Raw genomic sequence first — 19,456 nt, forward strand, 5'->3', positions numbered from 1 at the left:
TGTGGCCGCCCAGCGGACGATCGTGTGGGGCATTGTGGAGGTGTTTTTATTTTGTTTTGTCTTGTCTTCTGTCTATGCATGCTGCAATTGTATATGCACAACATGTAGAATTGTGTTTGTTTTTTACTTTTTTTTTGTTTTTCTTATTTATGTTTTTTCTGTATGTAGAAATATTATCGCTGAGGTAGCAACCAGTTCTGTGCTCTTTAATGTCTCTTATGTCTTTTTTGTTGTTCCCCCTTATGGTGTGTAAGTGTAAGTCTATATCAAATGATGTATTGCGATAATCGGTTTGAATCGAGAATCGATTCGAATCCAATCGTCAACTAAGAATCGGATTAAATCGTGAGGAGCCAAAAGAGTGCCATCTCTATTAAAGGGTGTTATTTCATGTCTAGAAGGCTCTCGTAACGTTAGAAGGTCGTAAACAGGTTTTTTATGCTCGAGCTACGAAAATATATGTAGTATATTTACTTCGCAGAAATGAAATCATCGCAGTCATGTCCGGAACCAATTAACCCCAATTAACCAATAAATTGAAAAAGATTAATTTTGGGGGATGAAATGGTTTTCTTAAAAAAGAGGCCATCCATCCATCCTTCTTCTTCGCTTATCTGAGGTTGGGTCACGGGGGCAGCAGCCTAAGCAGGGAAGCCCAGACTTCCCTCTCCCCAGCCACTTCGTCCAGCTCTTCCCGGGAGATCCCGAGGCGTTCCCAGGCCAGCCGGGAACGTGTCCTGGGTCTTCCCCGTAGCCTCCTACCGGTCGGACGTGCCCTAAACACCTCCCTAGGTAGGCGTTCAGGTGGCATCCTGACCAGATGCCCGAACCACCTCATCTGGCTCCTCTCGATGTGGAGGAGCAGCGGCTTTACTTTGAGCTCCTCCCCGATGGCAGAGCTTCTCACCCAATCTCGAAGGGAGAGCCCCGCCACCCGGCGGAGGGAGCTCATTTCGGCCGCTTGTACCCATGATCTTGTCCTTTCGGTCATAACCCAAAGCTCATGACCATAGTTGAGGATGGGAACGTAGATCGATCTGTTGTGGTGAAAAAGAGGCGTTTCAGGTTTCTTTTTAGAAACAGGTTGTTGACAGTCCACAGTGTACAATCATTCTCCATCCACGGTGCTTCCATTGTTGTGCTGCGTTTTTATGAATGGACAGCAGGGGAGGAAGGGGCGCGAGATTGCTCGGCCTGTGATTGGAGACGCTGAATGACGTCACCTCCGCCGTGACGCCAGGCTCCTCATTCATAAAAAAAGGAAAAGAGGAGAAACAATCGTGGAGAGAAACACAGAGTGAGAGAAACGAGGAGGTCGCGGTAACAATGAGCTCCACGGGAGGCGAGATGCGCGCATAGAGCAGCGGCGCAGCAGCGTTGGGGGCGGGAGGCGGGAATCCACGCGGGATCCGCCAGCATACACAAGAGGCGTGAAGCCACAGCGAGCCTCAAGTCCGCAGAAGAAGACCGACACCAGCGACGCGCTATGGAAGATCTGTGCGAGATGGACTGCACGGTGCTCAAGCGGCTCCTGAAGGAGGACGGCGCCCGGTGCTTGGTGCTCGACTGCCGCTCATTCCTCGCCTTCAGCGCGGGACACATCCGAGGGGCCGTCAACGCCCGCTGCAACACGATCGTCCGCCGCAGGGCCAAGGGATCAGTGCTCAGCCTGGATCAGCTCCTAGCCGGCGATGATGAAGTCCGGGCCCACTTCCGCTGCGGAATGTACTCGGCCGTCGTGCTGTACGACGAGAGGACGCCGGACACGGACACGGTGAAGGAAGACAGCACGGTGAGCCTCGTGCTCCACGCGCTGTGCAGGGACTCAACCTCCACTAACATCTACTTTCTTAAAGGTGAGGAACCTTTCTACGAAATAATGCACGATTGTTGTTACACTTATTGAATACTTACTTTTAGGAGGGCTGCAATTGACACATAACAAAAAATGTCCCTTCTCCTAATATTTAATTAAAACATATTCCTTCAGTCCTCATTTACGCAACAGCTCAGTCGTCATAGTTTTTTTTATGATGTTAAATGATTACACCTCTAACAATGCCATCTCTTGTTTTGATCTCATATTGATGTAATATTTTTGTATTCTATTCTATTTCACTTCATTTATGTTCAGATACCTGATCATTTTTGTAAACTGATTAACAAATATAGATGTCATATATGTGTTATAAAATCAGATATGATATGAAATGTTCAATGAAATGTAATGCTAACATATTCAATATGAATTTGCTGAATGTATTAATAAAACCCATCATTTAATTTTTTAACACAATTTAGGTAAACTAATATTCTATGGGATAAAGGGACAAGCGGTAGGAAATTGATGGATAATGTACATGTTTAAAAAAACACATTTCTGTCATATTTAACACCCCAGATGTTTAATATTGCTTGTGAAGCTGCTCATTTGTATTTTTGCATGCTGGGGTTTGTCTTTTTAAAAAAAAAAATATATGATTATAATCCACGTAAACACACACACTGGCATCATTCACGCACAGACAGTGGGTGAATGTCATAGCGTGAGCTGAGTGCATGAGGTAATGCCGTTGCGTTGATGCTACACAAAGCCAGAGAGACTTGCATGCAGGAAGCACTAACACACAGACACACACAGATGTGTCTGTGTGTGTTTCGGGTCCACGACAAACATATAAGATCAGCGTTTGATTTATAAGCCTCCTGGCTTCCTCCCGCATCCAAAGACATGCACCTGGGGATAGGTTGATTGGCAACACTAAATGGTCCCTAGTGTGTAAATGTGGGTGTGAATGTTGTCTGTCTGTCTGTGTTGGCCCTGCGATGAGGTGGCGACTTGTCTAGGTTGCACCCTGCCTTCCACCCGAATGCAGCTGGGTAGGCTCCAGCACCACCGCAACCCCGAGAGGGACAAGTGGTAGAAAATGGATGGATGGCATTCTACAGTATAGTGTACTATATTTAAGACTGGCCTTTAAGCATGGACTTGTGTACTAAATGTGTGTGTGTGATGTTTAATGGTTAATCTGATCGATCCCTCAGGTACAGAGGTCTCTTTCGGATGTATAGAGAATTAGTAAAAAGTAAGTCAGAAGTATTCAAAAACATTTTTTTTTTTAACAATGTGTGTGTAGTGTGTCAACATAAATTGTGTGTTACGCTCCATGAAACCGTTTGTGTGATAACCTGTTTAACGTCTTGTTTTCAGGTGGCTATGACAAGTTTTTCGCCGAGTACCCCGAGTTTTGTTTGAAGACCAAATCCTTGCCCCCGCTCACGAGCCAGTCCAGTGTGGAATCGTCGTGCTCGTCCTGCGGAACGCCGCACCACGACCAGGTAAAAGGCCCAGAGCCGTTACTTTCAACTAGAAATTGCATTTCCCTGAGAGATGCTGACACTGTGGGTTAATATCATAGTAACACACCATATATAATTACTGTAGTAGATGGTACTCGTTAGAGCCAGGATATTAATATAAGGTTTTAATTTCCTAAACAAGGTGAAATTTTTTTATATATATATATATATATATATATATATATATATATATATATATATATATTATAAGACAAAGCATATGTGTTATTAGTTATTCTTATCAAGTTGTCATGTTGTTCTTGTTACATTGTGCTTTTTGCTTTATGTTTCCAATTATTTATTTTTTGTTTGTTTGTTTATTTCATTTGTACCTTGTTCCGCAGCCAATATAAAACAGGCCACGGGCCGCACTTTGGACAACCCTGCTGTAATAGCTCTTGCAGGGTTGAGTCATGACGTGACGTCAACTCTCATCCACTTTTTAGCCAGTTAGCTTCCCGAGTGTTCACGCGCAACAAGGGAAGCTAACTGGCTAATTACTATTAATTAAAGGGAGAAAGGCGTGTTACTGCAGCTGGGACTAATTGATGCAATAATTTTTATTGCAAATGTTGTTCCGAAATCAGAGAAGATGTTGGCAGATCTGCCTCACAATATGAATATGAAGGTCCTGAGTAGTCGTGAGTTCAATCCCGGCCTCGGGATCTTTCTGTGTGGAGTTTGTGGCTTCCTCCCACCTCCGAAGACATGCACCTGGGGATAGGTTGATTGGCAACACTAAATTGGCCCTAGTGTGTGAATGTGAGTGTGAATGCTGTCTGTCTATCTGTGTTGGCCCTGTGATGAGGTGGCGACTTGTCCAGGGTGTACCCTGCCTTCCGCCCAATTGTAGCTGAGATAGGCTCCAGCGCCCCCCACGACCCCGAAGGGAATAAGCGGTAGAAAATGGATGGATGGATGGATACAATGATTTGCAAATCATTTTCAACCCATATTCAGTTGAATATGCTACAAAGACAACATATTTGATGTTCAAACTGATCAACTTTTTTTTTTTGCAAATAATCATTAACTTTAGAATTTGATGCCAGCAACACATGACAAAGAAGTTGGGAAAGGTGGCAATAAATACTGATAAAGTTGAGGAATGCTCATCAAACACTTATTTGGAACATCCCACAGGTGTCCAGGCAAATTGGGAACAGGTGGGTGCCATGATTGGGTATAAAAGTAGATTCCATGAAATGCTCAGTCATTCACAAACAAGGATGGGGCTCGCCACTTTGTCAACAAATGCGTGAGCAAATTGTTGAACATTTTAAGAAAAACCTTTCTCAACCAGCTATTGCAAGGAATTTAGGGATTTCACCATCTACGGTCCGTAATATCATCAAAGGGTTCAGAGAATCTGGAGAAATCACTACACGTAAGCAGCTCAGCCCGTGACCTTTGATCCCTCAGGCTGTACTGCATCAACAAGCGACATCAGTGTGTAAACGATATCACCACATGGGCTCAGGAACACTTCAGAAACCCACTGTCCGTAACTACAGTTGGTCGCTACATCTGTAAGTGCAAGTTAAAACTCTCCTATGCAAGGCGAAAACCGTTTATCAACAACACCCAGAAAGGCCGATACAAAGTGGAAAAGTGTTCTGTGGTCTGACGAGTCCACATTTCAAATTGTTTTTGGAAACTGTGGATGTTGTGTCCTCCGGACCAAAGAGGAAACAAACCATCCGGATTGTTATAGGCGCAAAGTTGAAAAGCCAGCATCTGTGATGGTATGGGGGTGTATTAGTGCCCAAGACATGGGTAACTTACACATCTGTGAAGGCGCCATTAATGCTGAAAGGTACATACAGGTTTTGGAGCAACATATGTTGCCATCCTAGCAACGTTACCATGGACGCCCCTGCTCATTTCAGCAAGACAATGCCAAGCCACGTGTTACATCAACGTGGCTTCATAGTAAAAGAGTGCGGGTACTAGACTGGCCTGCCTGTTGTCCAGACCTGTCTCCCATTGAAAATGTGTGGCGCATTATGAAGCCTAAAATACCACAACGGAGACCCCCAGAGTGTTGAACAACTTAAGCTGTACATCAAGCAAGAATGGGAAATAATTCCACCTGAGAAGCTTAAAAAATGTGTCTCCTCAGTTCCCAAACGTTTACTGAGTGTTGTTAAAAGGAAAGGCCATGTAACACAGTGGTGAACATGCCCTTTCCCAACTACTTTGACACGTGTTGCAGCCATGAAATTCTAAGTTAATTATTATTTGCAAAAAAAAATAAAGTTTTTGAGTTTGAACATCAAATATCTTGTCTTTGTAGTGCATTCATTGAATATGGGTTGAAAAGGATTTGCCAATCATTGTATTCCGTTTATATTTACATCTAACACAATTTCCCAACTCATATGGAAACGGGGTTTGTACAGAGTATGAAAAATGCAACCAGGTCTTAAAAAGTGTGGGCTAACTGCTAAATACAATAAACTTTTTTGATTGCAGCTCTATCTGCTGGATCTAGTTGGCCACTGCCCCATTTACCCAAATTCAAGCAGATGTGCAAAATTTATTTTTTTCCCCCTTTGGCCTTGTGCCAACTATGGGTTAGTTTGAACTAAGTTTGTAAACTTGTATTTAAACTACCAACTGTCAACCACATATGAGCTTTTTGTGCTTTTAATAGGAATGAAAAGATATTTACGCATGTGATTAACATCTACCAGAACTTGAACAAACAATCCATTTGCGTTCTTGAAGCGGCAGTTGAATTGAGTTCAAACACAGCGGCAGCTGTTGGCTGTATGCCTGGCTCAAGGGCATCTCAACTGTTTGCTTTTCCACAGTCATTCCAAGTGAATGTGTCCATCTAGTCTAGGAATGTAAACCACACAGGAAAAATCTTCCGAGCTGCAGAGTAGCATCTTGTAGTTGTTGGTGTTCCGCTGAGGTGTTAGTCTTATGAAAGCACTTTGCCACTTTTTCCCCTTGCTTCCGTCACTTCCTGTGACCCCCATGGCCCTATTTTGTTTGTCTGTGCCAATTTCATGCAACCCTCCAAGTCACATGCAACGCTGCTTCATTTCCCCTGGAACACAAGCGGAACTCGTCGAGACAATCGGGCCTCTGTGCATTTTTGTAGAAAAGAGATAGTCATCATGGCCACGCTGTCAGGTTCACTTCTACACTTCCTGTGGCGGCGTGCAAACCGTGGACTAGATGAGCGAGTTTACCCCCCCCCACCCCCCCGCTCCCCCACCCCTCCTCCTCCTCCTCACATTACATCTCTTAGCGGTATTGATCGCTTCCTGCCTCTGTCGGGGCGAGGTCGTCAGCAGTGACAAAAACGGACACAGCCCTCGTCAATAGAAACCACTGATCCAACAAACAGGAAACAAACTCTTCCGCTACGACCGAGAGTGGCTTTAAAACTGTAGAATTGTATTTTTGTAGATGTAACTTACAAAATGTGCTTGCTGATTGCAGCGAATTTCTCAATTCAAATGTTTTTGTAGTCACAAAATGTGTAAGAAATTATGACTATTTTATTATACCGTAATACCTTGAAAAACTGCGTCGCCCAATAAAAATAATTGAAATCAATTTATTGGTGTTTGGCACTTGTGAAATTTTAACACGTAACATACTTTTTTTAAATAAAAACACAACTTTAAGATAAGAAATATTCTATACAATATTACAATAGAATTTGTTCAAAAAGTTCATTATGTCTTATTCCTATACTTTTCAAATGTTCTTGTAATCAGACAATATGTTCGGTAAATTAGATAGAATTTTTACCTAATTGTAAAGTTGGAATTTTTTACTAAATGTAAAAATTCCATCTAATATACCGAAAATATTGTCTGATTACACGAAAATTTGAAAAGTATTACAATAGAATATTCTACGAACTACAGTGGTTTTATGAAGTAATGTGATAATAATGTTCAGAATTGGAGAGTGGCTAATTATGGTATTTCCTTCCAGCTGCTTAGCTGTCAAACACACCATCAGCAGCCTCTCCATATCCATCCATCCATCCATCCATCCATCCATTTTCTACCGCTTATTCCCTTCGGGGTCGCGGGGGGCGCTGGAGCCTATCTCAGCTACAATCGGGCGGAAGGCGGGGTACACCCTGGACAAGTCGCCACCTCATCGCAGGGCCAACACAGATAGACAGACAACATTCACATTCACATTCACACACTAGGGCCAATTTAGTGTTGCCAATCAACTTATCCCCAGGTGCATGTCTTTGGAGGTGGGAGGAAGCCGGAGTACCCGGAGGGAACCCACGCAGTCACGGGGAGAACATGCAAACTCCACACAGAAAGATCCCGAGCCCGGGATTGAACCCAAGACTACTCAGGACCTTCGTATTGTGAGGCAGATGCACTAACCCCTCCTCCACCATGCTGCCCGCCTCTCCATATGTTCATGGATAAAAGTCAGCTGTTGAGATATTTTTTTAACGTTCTTGGCTGGCGTTATCAACTCATTCTGCTCCAACTGTTTCACCTTGAGCATGATTTTGATATTTTTTTTATTTAATTCAATGAATATCATCCATTTCTTCTCAGCACTGTCCTTCTCCCCATGATTGAAAAAAAACTGTTGTGTTGATCTCTGGCTGATCTCTGTCTGATCTTTGGCTGTACTCGCTTGCTATTTCTAGCGAGTAAGAAGAGATGTTTTACATTTGCTACGCCACCTAGCGGATGCAAAAAAAGCAAAACAATTAGCTGAGAGATAGCTTGTACCGTAAGTAGGGATGTCGCCGATAAATGCGTTAAAATGTAATATCGGAAATTATCGGTATGGTTTTTTTTTTTTATTATCGGTATGGTTTTTTTTTTTTTTTTTTTTTTTTTTTTTTTATTAAATATACCCAACCCAAAAAATCTCCCTCCCACATTCACACTCATTCACACAAAAGGGTTGTTTCTTTCTGTTATTAATATTCTGGTTCCTACATTATATATCAATATATATCAGAATCAGAATCAGAATCAGAATCAGCTTTATTGTCATTACGCAAGGTAACGAGATTGAGGCCATATCAATACATATCAATACAGTCTGCAAGGGATACAGTCCGTAAACACACATGATTGTGCGTGCTGCTGGTCCACTAATAGTACTAACCTTTAACAGTTAATTTGACTAATTTTAATTAATTATTAGTTTCTATGTAACTGTTTTTATATTGTTTTACTTTCTTTTTTATTCAAGAAAATGTTTTTAATTTATTTATCTTATTTTATTGATTTTTAAAAAAAGTACCTTATCTTCACCATACCTGGTTGTCCAAATTAGGCATAATAATGTGTTAATTCCACGACTGCATATATCGGTTGATATCGGTATCGGTAATTAAAGAGTTGGACAATATCGGAATATCGGATATCGGCAAAAAGCCATTATCGGACATCCCTAACCGTAAGGTATTTGTTTGTTTATACAGTAATTATATTTGACCATTTTTGGACTGATTAAAGTCACATTGTTCTGCTACTTGTGATTTTTCATTACTTTTATCATTGACACTTTTAAAAAAATATTTTGGGATGAATTTAACCCCTACATAAAGTATAGATTTGGTGCAGAGTAAAATAATCAAATATTGTCTTTTAAAGAAAGCTTGTTGTATTTACTGCAGTACAATATTGTATTGCAATCAGCTAAGTATAGTCCCTAATAGGGCTGGCCGATATATTGAATATACTCGATATATCGCTGGTTTGTCTCTGTGCGATATAGAAAATGACTATATCGTGATATTCAACTTCTCTCGCAGTTGCTTTTAGCTGCGGGCATTACACTACAGGCGTTCCTCACTCTTTCTTGTCTCTCCTTCTCACAGAGACATAAAACAAGCGCACCTTCTTACATACGTCACATACTGTCGCGCGTGCAACGTCATACGCCCTCGCCGAGCAGACAGGTAGCGGCATGGGTAACGTTAGCTGTGATGCTAGGAGCGGTGCGAGTGGTAATACGAGAGAAAGAAGGTGCGAATCTGGTAACAAATGAAGGAAGAATTAATTCCCAAGAAAAACAGCCAGGGTACATCGTCTGGCGGTGGTTCGGCTTCACGCGGGAAGATGTTGAACAAACAACAGTAATATGTCAAGTATGCAGCAAAAGCGTTGCTACAAAAAGTAGCATTACTGCTAATTTGTAGCATCATTTGAAAAGTCACCCGCTCGAGAATGAAGAGTGCTTGAAACTAGGGCTGGGCGATATGGCCTTTTTTTAATATCGCAATATTTTAAGGCCATATCGCGATACACGATGTATATCTCGATGTTTTGCCTTAGCCTTGAATGAACACTTGATGCATATAATCACAGCAGTATGATGATTCTATGTGTCTACAGTACATTAATATATGCTCATTTTAAACTTTCATGCAGAGAAGGAAATCACAACTAAAAAAATCACTATTTTTTTCATACAGTGTTGATCTGGAAATGTTTGCCTCGGCATTTTGATGGTGTGGGCGTGTGGCACCAAACGGCGATGTTGACTGCGGAGTAAGCACTCTTCATTCTCTAGCTAGTGTGTGTGTGACAATTATTGGTACTTTAACTTTAACAGGTGACTTTTCAAATGATGCTACATATTAGCAGTAATGCTACTTTTTATAGCAACGCTTTCGCCCCACACTTGACAAATTACGGTTGTCTGTTCGACATATTCCCACTTGAAGCCAAACCACCGCCAGACGATGGACCCCCTGCTGTTTTCTGGGGGAATTAATTAATCCTTCATTTGTTACCAGATTTGCACCTTCTTTCGCTCGTATTACCGCTAGCATCACAGCTGACGTTAGCCATGCTGCTACCTCTCTGCTCAGCGAGGGCGTATACGTATGTGACGTATGTCGTGACAGTATGTGACGTGTGTAAGAAGGTGCGCTTGTTGTCTGTGAGAAGGAGAGACAAGAAAGAGCGAGTAGAGCATGTAGTTTAATGCCCGCAGCTAAAAGCAACTGCTTGAGAACGCATACTCGAATATCACGATATAGTCATTTTCTATATCGCACAGAGACCAACTCGCGATATATCGCGCATATTGACATATCGCCCAGCCCTACTTGAAACTTCACATGTCAACATCTCCGGCCGGTGCCACACCAACAAAATGCCCAAGCAACCATTTCCAGATCAAAAAAAGAAAAAAGAAAAAAATTGTTAGAGGAGATAACGTCCGCAGTAACCTACCACATAGCGAAGGACATACACTATTTGATTTCCTATTACGCAGCTCATTTTTATGTGACAGCTATTGAAATATCTTGTGTGACATCATGCACAAAAGTGCACTTTACCTGTTTTAAACTATTGGAGTGGCGTTCTGTACAAAAAGTGCACTTGAATTTAGTGTAGTTTTGATCAGTCATCTTAATGACATCATGCACAAAAGTGCACTAATAGCTTGTTTTAATCAAATCAAATCAACTTTAGTTTTAAAATGTCTCTGACAGTCTTGCGCTTTCTGTTTCGAACATGACATGAATGTTTGTGCCACTGCTTAATAACTGTTTAATAAATGCAGTTTTGGTCAATTGATTTAGTTGTCTGCATGAAAGTTTAAAATTAGCATATATTAATGCAGTATGAACAAGAATGTTTTAATGTAGACACATAGAATCATCATACTGCTGTGATTATATGCATCAAGTGTTCATTCAAGGCTAAGGCAAAATATCGGATATATATCGTGTATCGTGACATGGCCTAAAAATATTGAGATATTAATAAAAGGCCATATCGCCCAGCCCTAATCCCCAATTAACCTTTTTTAACAAGCAGAGTCATTTGTTTACTGCTTTTAACATAACAGACATAGTCCTTATGAGCGGAACCGACTAGGTCCATTTGTATAATTAAGACGTTTTCTGCAAAGGCAGCATTGAAAACATGCTGACATATTTCGACTATGCGTGACCATCCATCTCATGTACCCGGTGACCTTTACTTTAGTTGCACAGCTGCCAACACTAACCTGATTAGACAAATATTTAAGTGGACTCACTGCTGTGCTCGAGTCATCCGCACAAATACACACACAGGTCTTTGTTTGTAGCACGGAGGCTGTTTTTCCTGTGTTTGCTAGGGATTCTTCTAAAAGTGATAGTTTAGACCCCCAGGGGGAGCCCTGGAGCAATCCTTCCTCTTGAGTTTTTTTATGGAAAAAATTATATTAGAAAAAAAGACTCACAATTCTATCTTGTCCAGGGCGGACCTGTTGAGATCCTCCCATTCCTCTACCTGGGCAGTGCCCTTCACGCCTCCAAAAAGGAAGTCCTGGATGCCATCGGAATCTCGGCGCTGCTCAACGTGTCGTCCGACTGTCCCAACCACTTCGAGAACGCGTACCAGTACAAATGTATTCCTGTGGAAGACAACCACAAAGAAGACATCAGCTGCTGGTTTCTGGAGGCCATTGAGTTCATTGGTAAGTAAGACTGTGTGTTTGTTGTGTATATTTTCGCCGCCATTTTTAGGTCCGAGATTTGTTGTTGCGTAGGGCTGGGCCGATACTACGATATCAATATATGTCGCGATATCAATGTAAAATGTGTTCGATAAAATAACATTTAGAATGCATTTTAAAAAAAATATTGTGACTATTGTGAGCAGTATTAAAGAAAATAACACAGTGTCACAGTCACAGTAAAGCCTAAGCTACAAAAAAACATGTTCCCCGAGATCAAACTCCCACTCTCCCAATCCCCCCCGGCATCGCACCGCACCACTCTTTAAGAAGCACTGGTGTAATCTCATTTAACCTCACTTTGCGAAGTGTAGCGTAGTGATGGACATTTTAACACATTGTGCAAGATATCTTTAAAATGGAGTCTCAGAAACAGTAGGAAAGAGTGCACTTTCATTTGGAGGTGAGACATGGGATACATGTGGCACAATAAATCAGAAAGTAGCTCCTTTGTCCCATAGCCATTACACAAAATGTAACAAAATTAAATACCAAACAAAGCAGGGCAGCATTAGCAGGGCCCCCCCCCCCCCATAGATTGCCAAAATACCAGTGGCGGTGGGGGCGTGGTTAGGGGCATGGTCATCGTATAATTTGCATAATTTGCTATGATGATATGATTTTCTTTAAAAAGGCTCAAAAATGTATACGTAAATTTAACATATATATATATATTTTTTGCCATATTTGTATTATTGCTGCTTATTGTACAATTTTGCCAGTGTCTCAAGACTTTTAGTGACTTTTTCTTTATTGAAAACGATTAGCAACAAATCTAGAATATTTTTCTTGTGTTACAATAGAATGTAATCGTGTTTAGTGACCATTTCTGTCCCTCGATGTTTGTGACGAAAGAGGCGAGCTGCAGCAAGCATGGCGCCACACTTGATTGGCGCTGCTGCTCCAGTAGGACTTTCGCCCCTCTCCTCTTTAATATTTGCACATTTTGTAAAACTGAACTGGCTACAAAGTAAACAAAAACAGAATGCTGGATGACAGCAAAGACTTACTGTGGAGCAAAGACGGCGTCCACAAAGTACATCCGAACATGGCATGACAATCAACAATGTCCCCACAAAGAAGGATAAAAACAACTGAAATATTCTTGATTGCTAAAACAAAGTAGATGCGAGAAATATCACTCAAAGGAAGACATGAAACTGCTACAGGAAAATACCAAAAAAAGAGAAAAAGCCACCAAAGTAGGAGTGCAAGACAAGAACACTACACACAGGAAAACACCAAAAAACTCAAAATAAGTCACAGTGTGATGTGACAGGTGGTGACAGTAGACCTACTTTGAGACAAGAGCTATATTGATGCATGGTTGGTTATGGTTTAAAGTCATATCCAACAATTGCGCCAACGACTTTTTACTGTCAACTGAGCTTCGTTTTTTAATGATTTCTGCTGGTGGTGTGCCTCCGGATTTTTTCAACGCAAAAAATGTGCCTTGGCTCAAAAAAGGTTAAAAAACACTGCCATAGCATATATATTGGTGTGTATATGAGCTTTGCAAAAGTATGACATGGGGCTTTGCAGTTTGCGTTGTGTGTGTGTGTGTGTGTGTGTGTGTGTGTGTGTGTGTGTGTGTGTGTGTGTCATAGTTAGCTGTTGTGGGAGCAGATAGTGTGACTCATCCACTGTTACCGGGTGAACAGACGGTGTTGCAAAGATAGCTGGAATCAGAATCCCAATCTGTCATAAGATTCAATTGAAACATGCCAGGAAGATGCATTTTACATGCAATTCATTAGCATGGAAGAGCAAATGAAGCCAGCTCACCATTCAATTTGGGGATTTTCATACCATGCAGGCAGCGTATGAAATGTGAGCGGCCAGCCAGCGATGCCAACGGATGCTGTCAGGGGAGATGGAGTTTTCTGTAAACACTTTTAATCAGAGTATTATCTAAATGGGCGTATTGGCTGTAACCAAGTACGGGGGACGTGTAAACACAGGGGGAAAGACATAAATGGCAAAAACCAGGAAGTGTGCAAGAGGCAGCCAGATGATTCAAATATCTACAGAAAAGTGTGTGTGTGTATGTGTATGTGTGTGTGTGTGTGTGTTAATAGTGATTTACCAGCTTGGCTGCTACAAACACACAATCTTTTGTCTACCAAGTGTCCATGTGTTACAGTCTTTGTCCCTCCGTGGAAAATACTGGTGAACAGGAAACTAACAGATGCTAGGCGATCACCGGCTAAGCTACCAAGCCAATAAACATTGAAAGCATGTTAAATCAACACTGAATTATCAATGTCAGATCACTGAATCAATCTGATTTCAATGTTAAATGTTTTGGTTTGTATCCGCTAATGTGAACTTTGAAACATAATTGACATGCCAACACAACTAAACATCAATTATATTTCAATAAGAAATAGCTCATGCCATCTATGTAACATTTCATTAAAATCCTGTGTCATCTTCAGTCAGTGTTAGTGCTGGGTAAAATAATTGATGTTATTGATTATGGATCAATACAATCAATCCCCTTGGTTGTATTGCGCGTGACTATCATTGGTACTTTAACTTTTAAAAAAATGCTTCGGCAGCAGCTATGCTAACGTTAGCTAGTAACAACACGCCGTTCGAACAAACGGAACAAAATACAGTGAGGGATTTACCAGGATAATATTTGACATCACCCGCTTCTCTGGGGTCCATGGAGCCATTCAGTGATCATGAAGATATACAGTTTTAGAAGCCATGGCAAGACGGATGCCCGCACTCGCCTCCCAGCATGCCTTGCGGCACTTGCTTTTCGACATCTTCATGTGAAACCATTACCTGATAATTCGTACATTAGATCGCTTCATAGTTTGTAGTGTGAAAAATGTATATTAAATGACAAAATACAAAAATATGGCGTTATTTTGTGGAAAAATTGTACTCAATGCGCAATTACTTATGCATGTCTCGCCAGAACAGCAACGTAGTTACGTTATGATCATGCAACGTAAACTTCTGATTGAAACGCTCATTATTATAATTGATTGTGTTTGTCACTGAGAGTCTAATAAGAAGAAAGGATGTCACTTTTGTTTACATTTGCATCTACCTGCACGCCGTCGTCAAATGCGCCAGAAAAATTAAGCGCAAACTTCCGGCCTTGCTGTGTGGTACATCCTGTCTGACCGCGCTAACAAAATAAGAGTCGCAGAATTATTGTTTTCAGCAGGTAATACCTGGCTTTTGAGCTCTCCTTGAATTAACTGAATGTAAATTAGTCTGTGAAGGTTATCCTGACATTTATATTATTGTTGTTGTTATTTCAATGTTTTTGTTATTAGAATGTTCATGTACAGCAACCTGTCTGGGGCCTAAAAAAAAATTCTTACATATTTGCTGTTTTTGGGGCAGCACGGTGGCACGGTTAGTGCGTCTGCCTCACAATACGAAGGTCCTGAGTAGTCCTGGGTTCAATCCCGGGCTCGGGATCTTTCTGTGTGGAGTTTGCATGTTCTCCCCGTGACTGCGTGGGTTCTCTCCGGGTACTCCGGCTTCCTCCCACCTCCAAAGACATGCACCTGGGGATAGGTTGATTGGCAACACTAAAATTGGCCCTAGTGTGTGAATGTGAGTGTGAATGTTGTCTGTCTATCTGTGTTGGCCCTGCGATGAGGTGGCGACTTGTCCAGGGTGTAGCCTGCCTTCCGCCCGATTGTAGCTGAGATCGGCTCCAGCGCCCCCCGCGACCCCGAAGGGAATAAGCGGTAGAAAATGGATGGATGGATGGATTTGCTGTTTTTTATTTGATGTCTTCTTATTTTTGTTTTGGCACTTCTTGAGTTAGTTTGTCCTCGATGTTGTGACATCCATGTATAAAGCACTATCTGACCTTTGACCTGTCTCTGTGCTCAGACTCGGTGCGTGACTCCAGCGGCAGGGTACTGGTCCACTGCCAGGCGGGCATCTCTCGCTCGGCCACCATCTGCCTGGCCTACCTGATGAAGAGGAAGCGCGTGCGTCTAGACGAAGCCTTCGAGTTTGTGCGTCGGCGCCGCAGCATCATCTCGCCCAACTTCAGCTTCATGGGCCAGCTGCTACAGTTTGAGTCGCAGCTGCTGGCCACCTCGTGCGCCGCGGAGGCCGCCGCCACAGCCAGCCCTTTGCTGGGACCCAAGTCATCCGCGGGCACCGCTTCGGCAACGCCGACGCCCACCTCTCCGTTCATCTTCAACTTCCCGGTGTCGGTGGTGAGCACCGCCTACCTGCACCACAACCCCATCACCACGTCACCCGGCTGCTGATAGCCGAGCACAGACGCTCTATGTACTTCCAGGGCTGAGGGGTCAGAGGTCACGACCTAAACCCTTACAAAACAGCTCCTCCTTCCAGTGACTGACCAAAAATAGACTTTAAAGGAGTTTGTGTGTGTGTGTGTGTGTGCTGGACTTGAGGCAACACGACACACTCATGACTAACAAGTGAATAAGCTCAGTATGAAGACAGGCTCTGTTGCCATGGAGACCACCGGTCTTGAAGGAGAGGAGATGGACGCAGGAAGGAAGCAGGAATTTTAAGCACCCGCTCCTTCCTCCTTTGGCGCTCCTCCTGCTGCCACACAAAGGAGATGGATGGTGTGTGTGTGTTATGGTGGGGGAGGGGGTCATATAAAGCAGGGGCCTCCTCAGTGACAGGTGCTCTGCTGCCTGGAGTTTCCTGTCTGTCCTCTTCCGCTCTCTTTCTCTCTCTCCCTCACATGCACATAAACACAAACAGACCTTCCTCTCATCTCCTTTAATGTTCCTCCTCTTCATCTCATCCCTGCTTCTCATCTCCACCGCCTCCTCCTCCTCTCAGATCTTCATCTCCCTCTCTCCCCTGACCAGGCAGCACAAATCAAACAAGGTGGAGAAAAGGAAAGCCAGTCTTTCTTTGATGGCCATCTCATGCATTTATTTCACCCTTTATTCTGCTTCATCACTCACATATTTGAATACAACAATCAACATGCAGAGTAAATATTTATTTTACCATTTAGGAATAACAGCAGATTATCGCTCCCTTTTCCTTGGACCATTGACATGTGTGCAAATCATCAACATAATAAATAAATGATAAATGGGTTGTACTTGTATAGCGCTTTTCTACCTTCAAGGTACTCAAAGCGCTTTGACACTACTTCCACATTTACCCATTCACACACACACTCACACACTGATAAGAGAAAAAAAACCCCCCACTAAAAATAGCATTCTGGACAAACTCAGCGTGTTGCTTTTTTAAAACATTACTAAATGCATACATGCAACTGCTCGCTTGATGTATTTTTTTTTATTTTTTTTGCCTTGAATGCATTCCTATTATTTTTCTATAAGAAAGGTCTGTCATGCACACACACGCACACACGACTCCCTGCAATACTGAACTTCTAACCCTTTGAAGAAGCCAACACCAGAAGTGTAGTCTCTTTAAACTGAGCTCTTCTTTATCCCTTCACTTTTACAAAGGGTTGCAAAAAGTGTTCCTGTTTTCCAAAATGTGTTCACACCTATTTCTGTAGCACTTTGAAGTGATGCAATACTGTATTTTTCATTTGCGATGGGTTTTCTTCATGCGGACACAGACTTTTTGTGTGTGAAATATGGAAGAAGAGCTGGAGAGCGAGATCCAATCAGAAGACAAAAAACTAAACTGCAATACTTTGTGCATCTTTTCGATCTTCAGTCTGTCCGCTCAATGCGGTTTAAACATCACGGCAATATCGAACCTTCACCTGGACAAGTGTGTATACATTCATACAAAACTAACTTTCTGTCAATTTTAATTGTGTCGAATGAATGACATGTATGCGTTTATTTATTACGGAACAACCACTGTTGAATAAATCTTGTTCTTAATTAAACTGTGTTCTCATTTGTCACAATGGTTGCTCAAACTACGCAATAACAAAAATACATGTAATTAATAATTGCAGTATATTCATTGAAAGCATATATTTCAGTGAATAGTTTATTTTAAAATATACAATTAGTATTATGTAAAATATTTTATATTACAATACTATTGGAAAATTAAAACTTACAATTTTGATCAAGATATTTAAAGGAACATTAATAGAAAAACTTCCATAAGTTAGTTGGTCAATTTTAACAGCGGAAAATGAAAAATAAATGTTGATTATGGATTGTATTTACAAATAAATGATAATAAATGATAAATGGGTTATACTTGTATAGCGCTTTTCTACCTTCAAGGTACTCAAAGCGCTTTGACAGTATTTCCACATTCACCCATTCACACACACATTCACACACTGATGGCGGAAACTGCCATGCAAGGCGCTAACCAGCAGCCATCAGGAGCAAGGGGTGAAGTGTCTTGCCCAAGGACACAACAGACGTGACGAGGATGGTAGATCGTGGGGATTGAACCCCAGTAACCAGCAACCCTCCGATTGCTGGCACGGCCACTCTACCAACTTCGCATAGGTCTTATTTCGCCAAAACTAACTAACGATAAATAACGTTTTTTGATTTTAATGGCAGGTTTTTCTCAGACTTTCTGGTAGCGTGTGTGAATTGAAATTTAGGTTTACAGCGTCGCTTTGTGGACACAAACGCGGTGAATTGTTGCGATATAGCTTGTTTTCAATGCCATATTCCGATAAATGTCATCATAATATTAACACAAATTTAGTCCTAACTTAAGCTATTCATTCAATTCCAAATGTATGTATTTCTTTATTATAGTATATGTTAACATTTGGTCCTAAACGACAGTAACAATACAACTCGTAATAATAAACGCTCAACGAAGAATGCTGACTTGTGCAGCTACATTCCACCTACAAGTAATGTTCGCCCTCCAGTGGAATCCTTAGAAACTACACGGTGAATATTTACAATTGTTTGAAAAATGGATGGATGCCATGGCATATATATTCGACTAGTGAGCGCCCTTCAGTGGAATCCCTGGAAACGACACGCAGAAGTGGAACCACTCATGTGGCAAAAGTGATTTTATGTTCGTTTCCGCTGCAATATGTAGCAGAGGTGGGACCAAGTCATTGCTTTGCAAGTCACAAGTAAGTCTCAAGTCTTTGCCCTCAAGTCTCGAGTCAAGTCCCGAGTCAAGACAGGCAAGTCCGAGTCAAGTCTAAAGTCAAGACTGGAAAGTCTCAAGTCAAGTCCCAAGTCCTGCATTTTGAGTTTCGAGTCCTTTCAAGTCGTTTTAACCACAGACTACACAGATTGTGTATGCTTTTAAAACGCTGTATTTATTTATACTTGTTTTTAAAGGGCTTTATAAATAAAGTTGGTATGGTATGGTATGGTATTAAAACAAGTGCATTTGACATTGCAGGGAAAAAGATAGTGGTGACATTGCACTTCAAAATAGCACTATTAACCAGTCATTTTAAACATGTAACTCATTCCTTTACAGAATAAACACATTTGAAAAAACAAGTGCAACTGTACTTATTTGCACTAAAGTGTTAACATTGTATTTCCATGGCATATTGCATTGTAACTGGTTCCACAGCAGTTTCTGTCCTGTTCTTACCTTATCTCATTGATCTCATCTCATACTGTATGTGTGTTGATGTGTGCGTACACATGAAAAACATAACAAATACATGAACATAACAATGAACAGAGTTGTA

At 41.7% G+C, this 19,456-nt stretch overlaps 1 protein-coding gene across 1 annotated transcript; it reads left to right on the forward strand.

Moving 5' to 3' along the window:
- The first annotated feature begins 1,103 nt into the window (after positions 1 to 1,103).
- On the forward strand, positions 1,104 to 17,695 carry dusp4 (dual specificity phosphatase 4). Its single transcript, XM_061926640.1, has 4 exons — positions 1,104 to 1,856; positions 3,212 to 3,339; positions 11,580 to 11,799; positions 15,709 to 17,695. Exons 1-4 carry the CDS (start codon positions 1,487 to 1,489, stop codon positions 16,095 to 16,097), a joined length of 1,107 nt encoding a protein of 368 aa, XP_061782624.1. The 5' UTR covers positions 1,104 to 1,486; the 3' UTR covers positions 16,098 to 17,695.
- Positions 17,696 to 19,456: the final 1,761 nt, after the last annotated feature.

This window comes from Nerophis lumbriciformis, linkage group LG32, assembly GCF_033978685.3.
Source record: "Nerophis lumbriciformis linkage group LG32, RoL_Nlum_v2.1, whole genome shotgun sequence".
Taxonomy (NCBI): domain Eukaryota; kingdom Metazoa; phylum Chordata; class Actinopteri; order Syngnathiformes; family Syngnathidae; genus Nerophis; species Nerophis lumbriciformis.

Excerpts from the sequence above, each read along its gene's own strand:
- dusp4 (XM_061926640.1), top strand. The coding sequence starts at position 1,487 with ATGGAAGATCTGTGCGAGATGGACTGCACGGTGCTCAAGCGGCTCCTG. Across the intron at positions 1,857-3,211 it reads TAACATCTACTTTCTTAAAG|GTGGCTATGACAAGTTTTTC; the intron begins GTGAGGAACCTT and ends TCTTGTTTTCAG. Across the intron at positions 3,340-11,579 it reads GAACGCCGCACCACGACCAG|GGCGGACCTGTTGAGATCCT; the intron begins GTAAAAGGCCCA and ends TATCTTGTCCAG.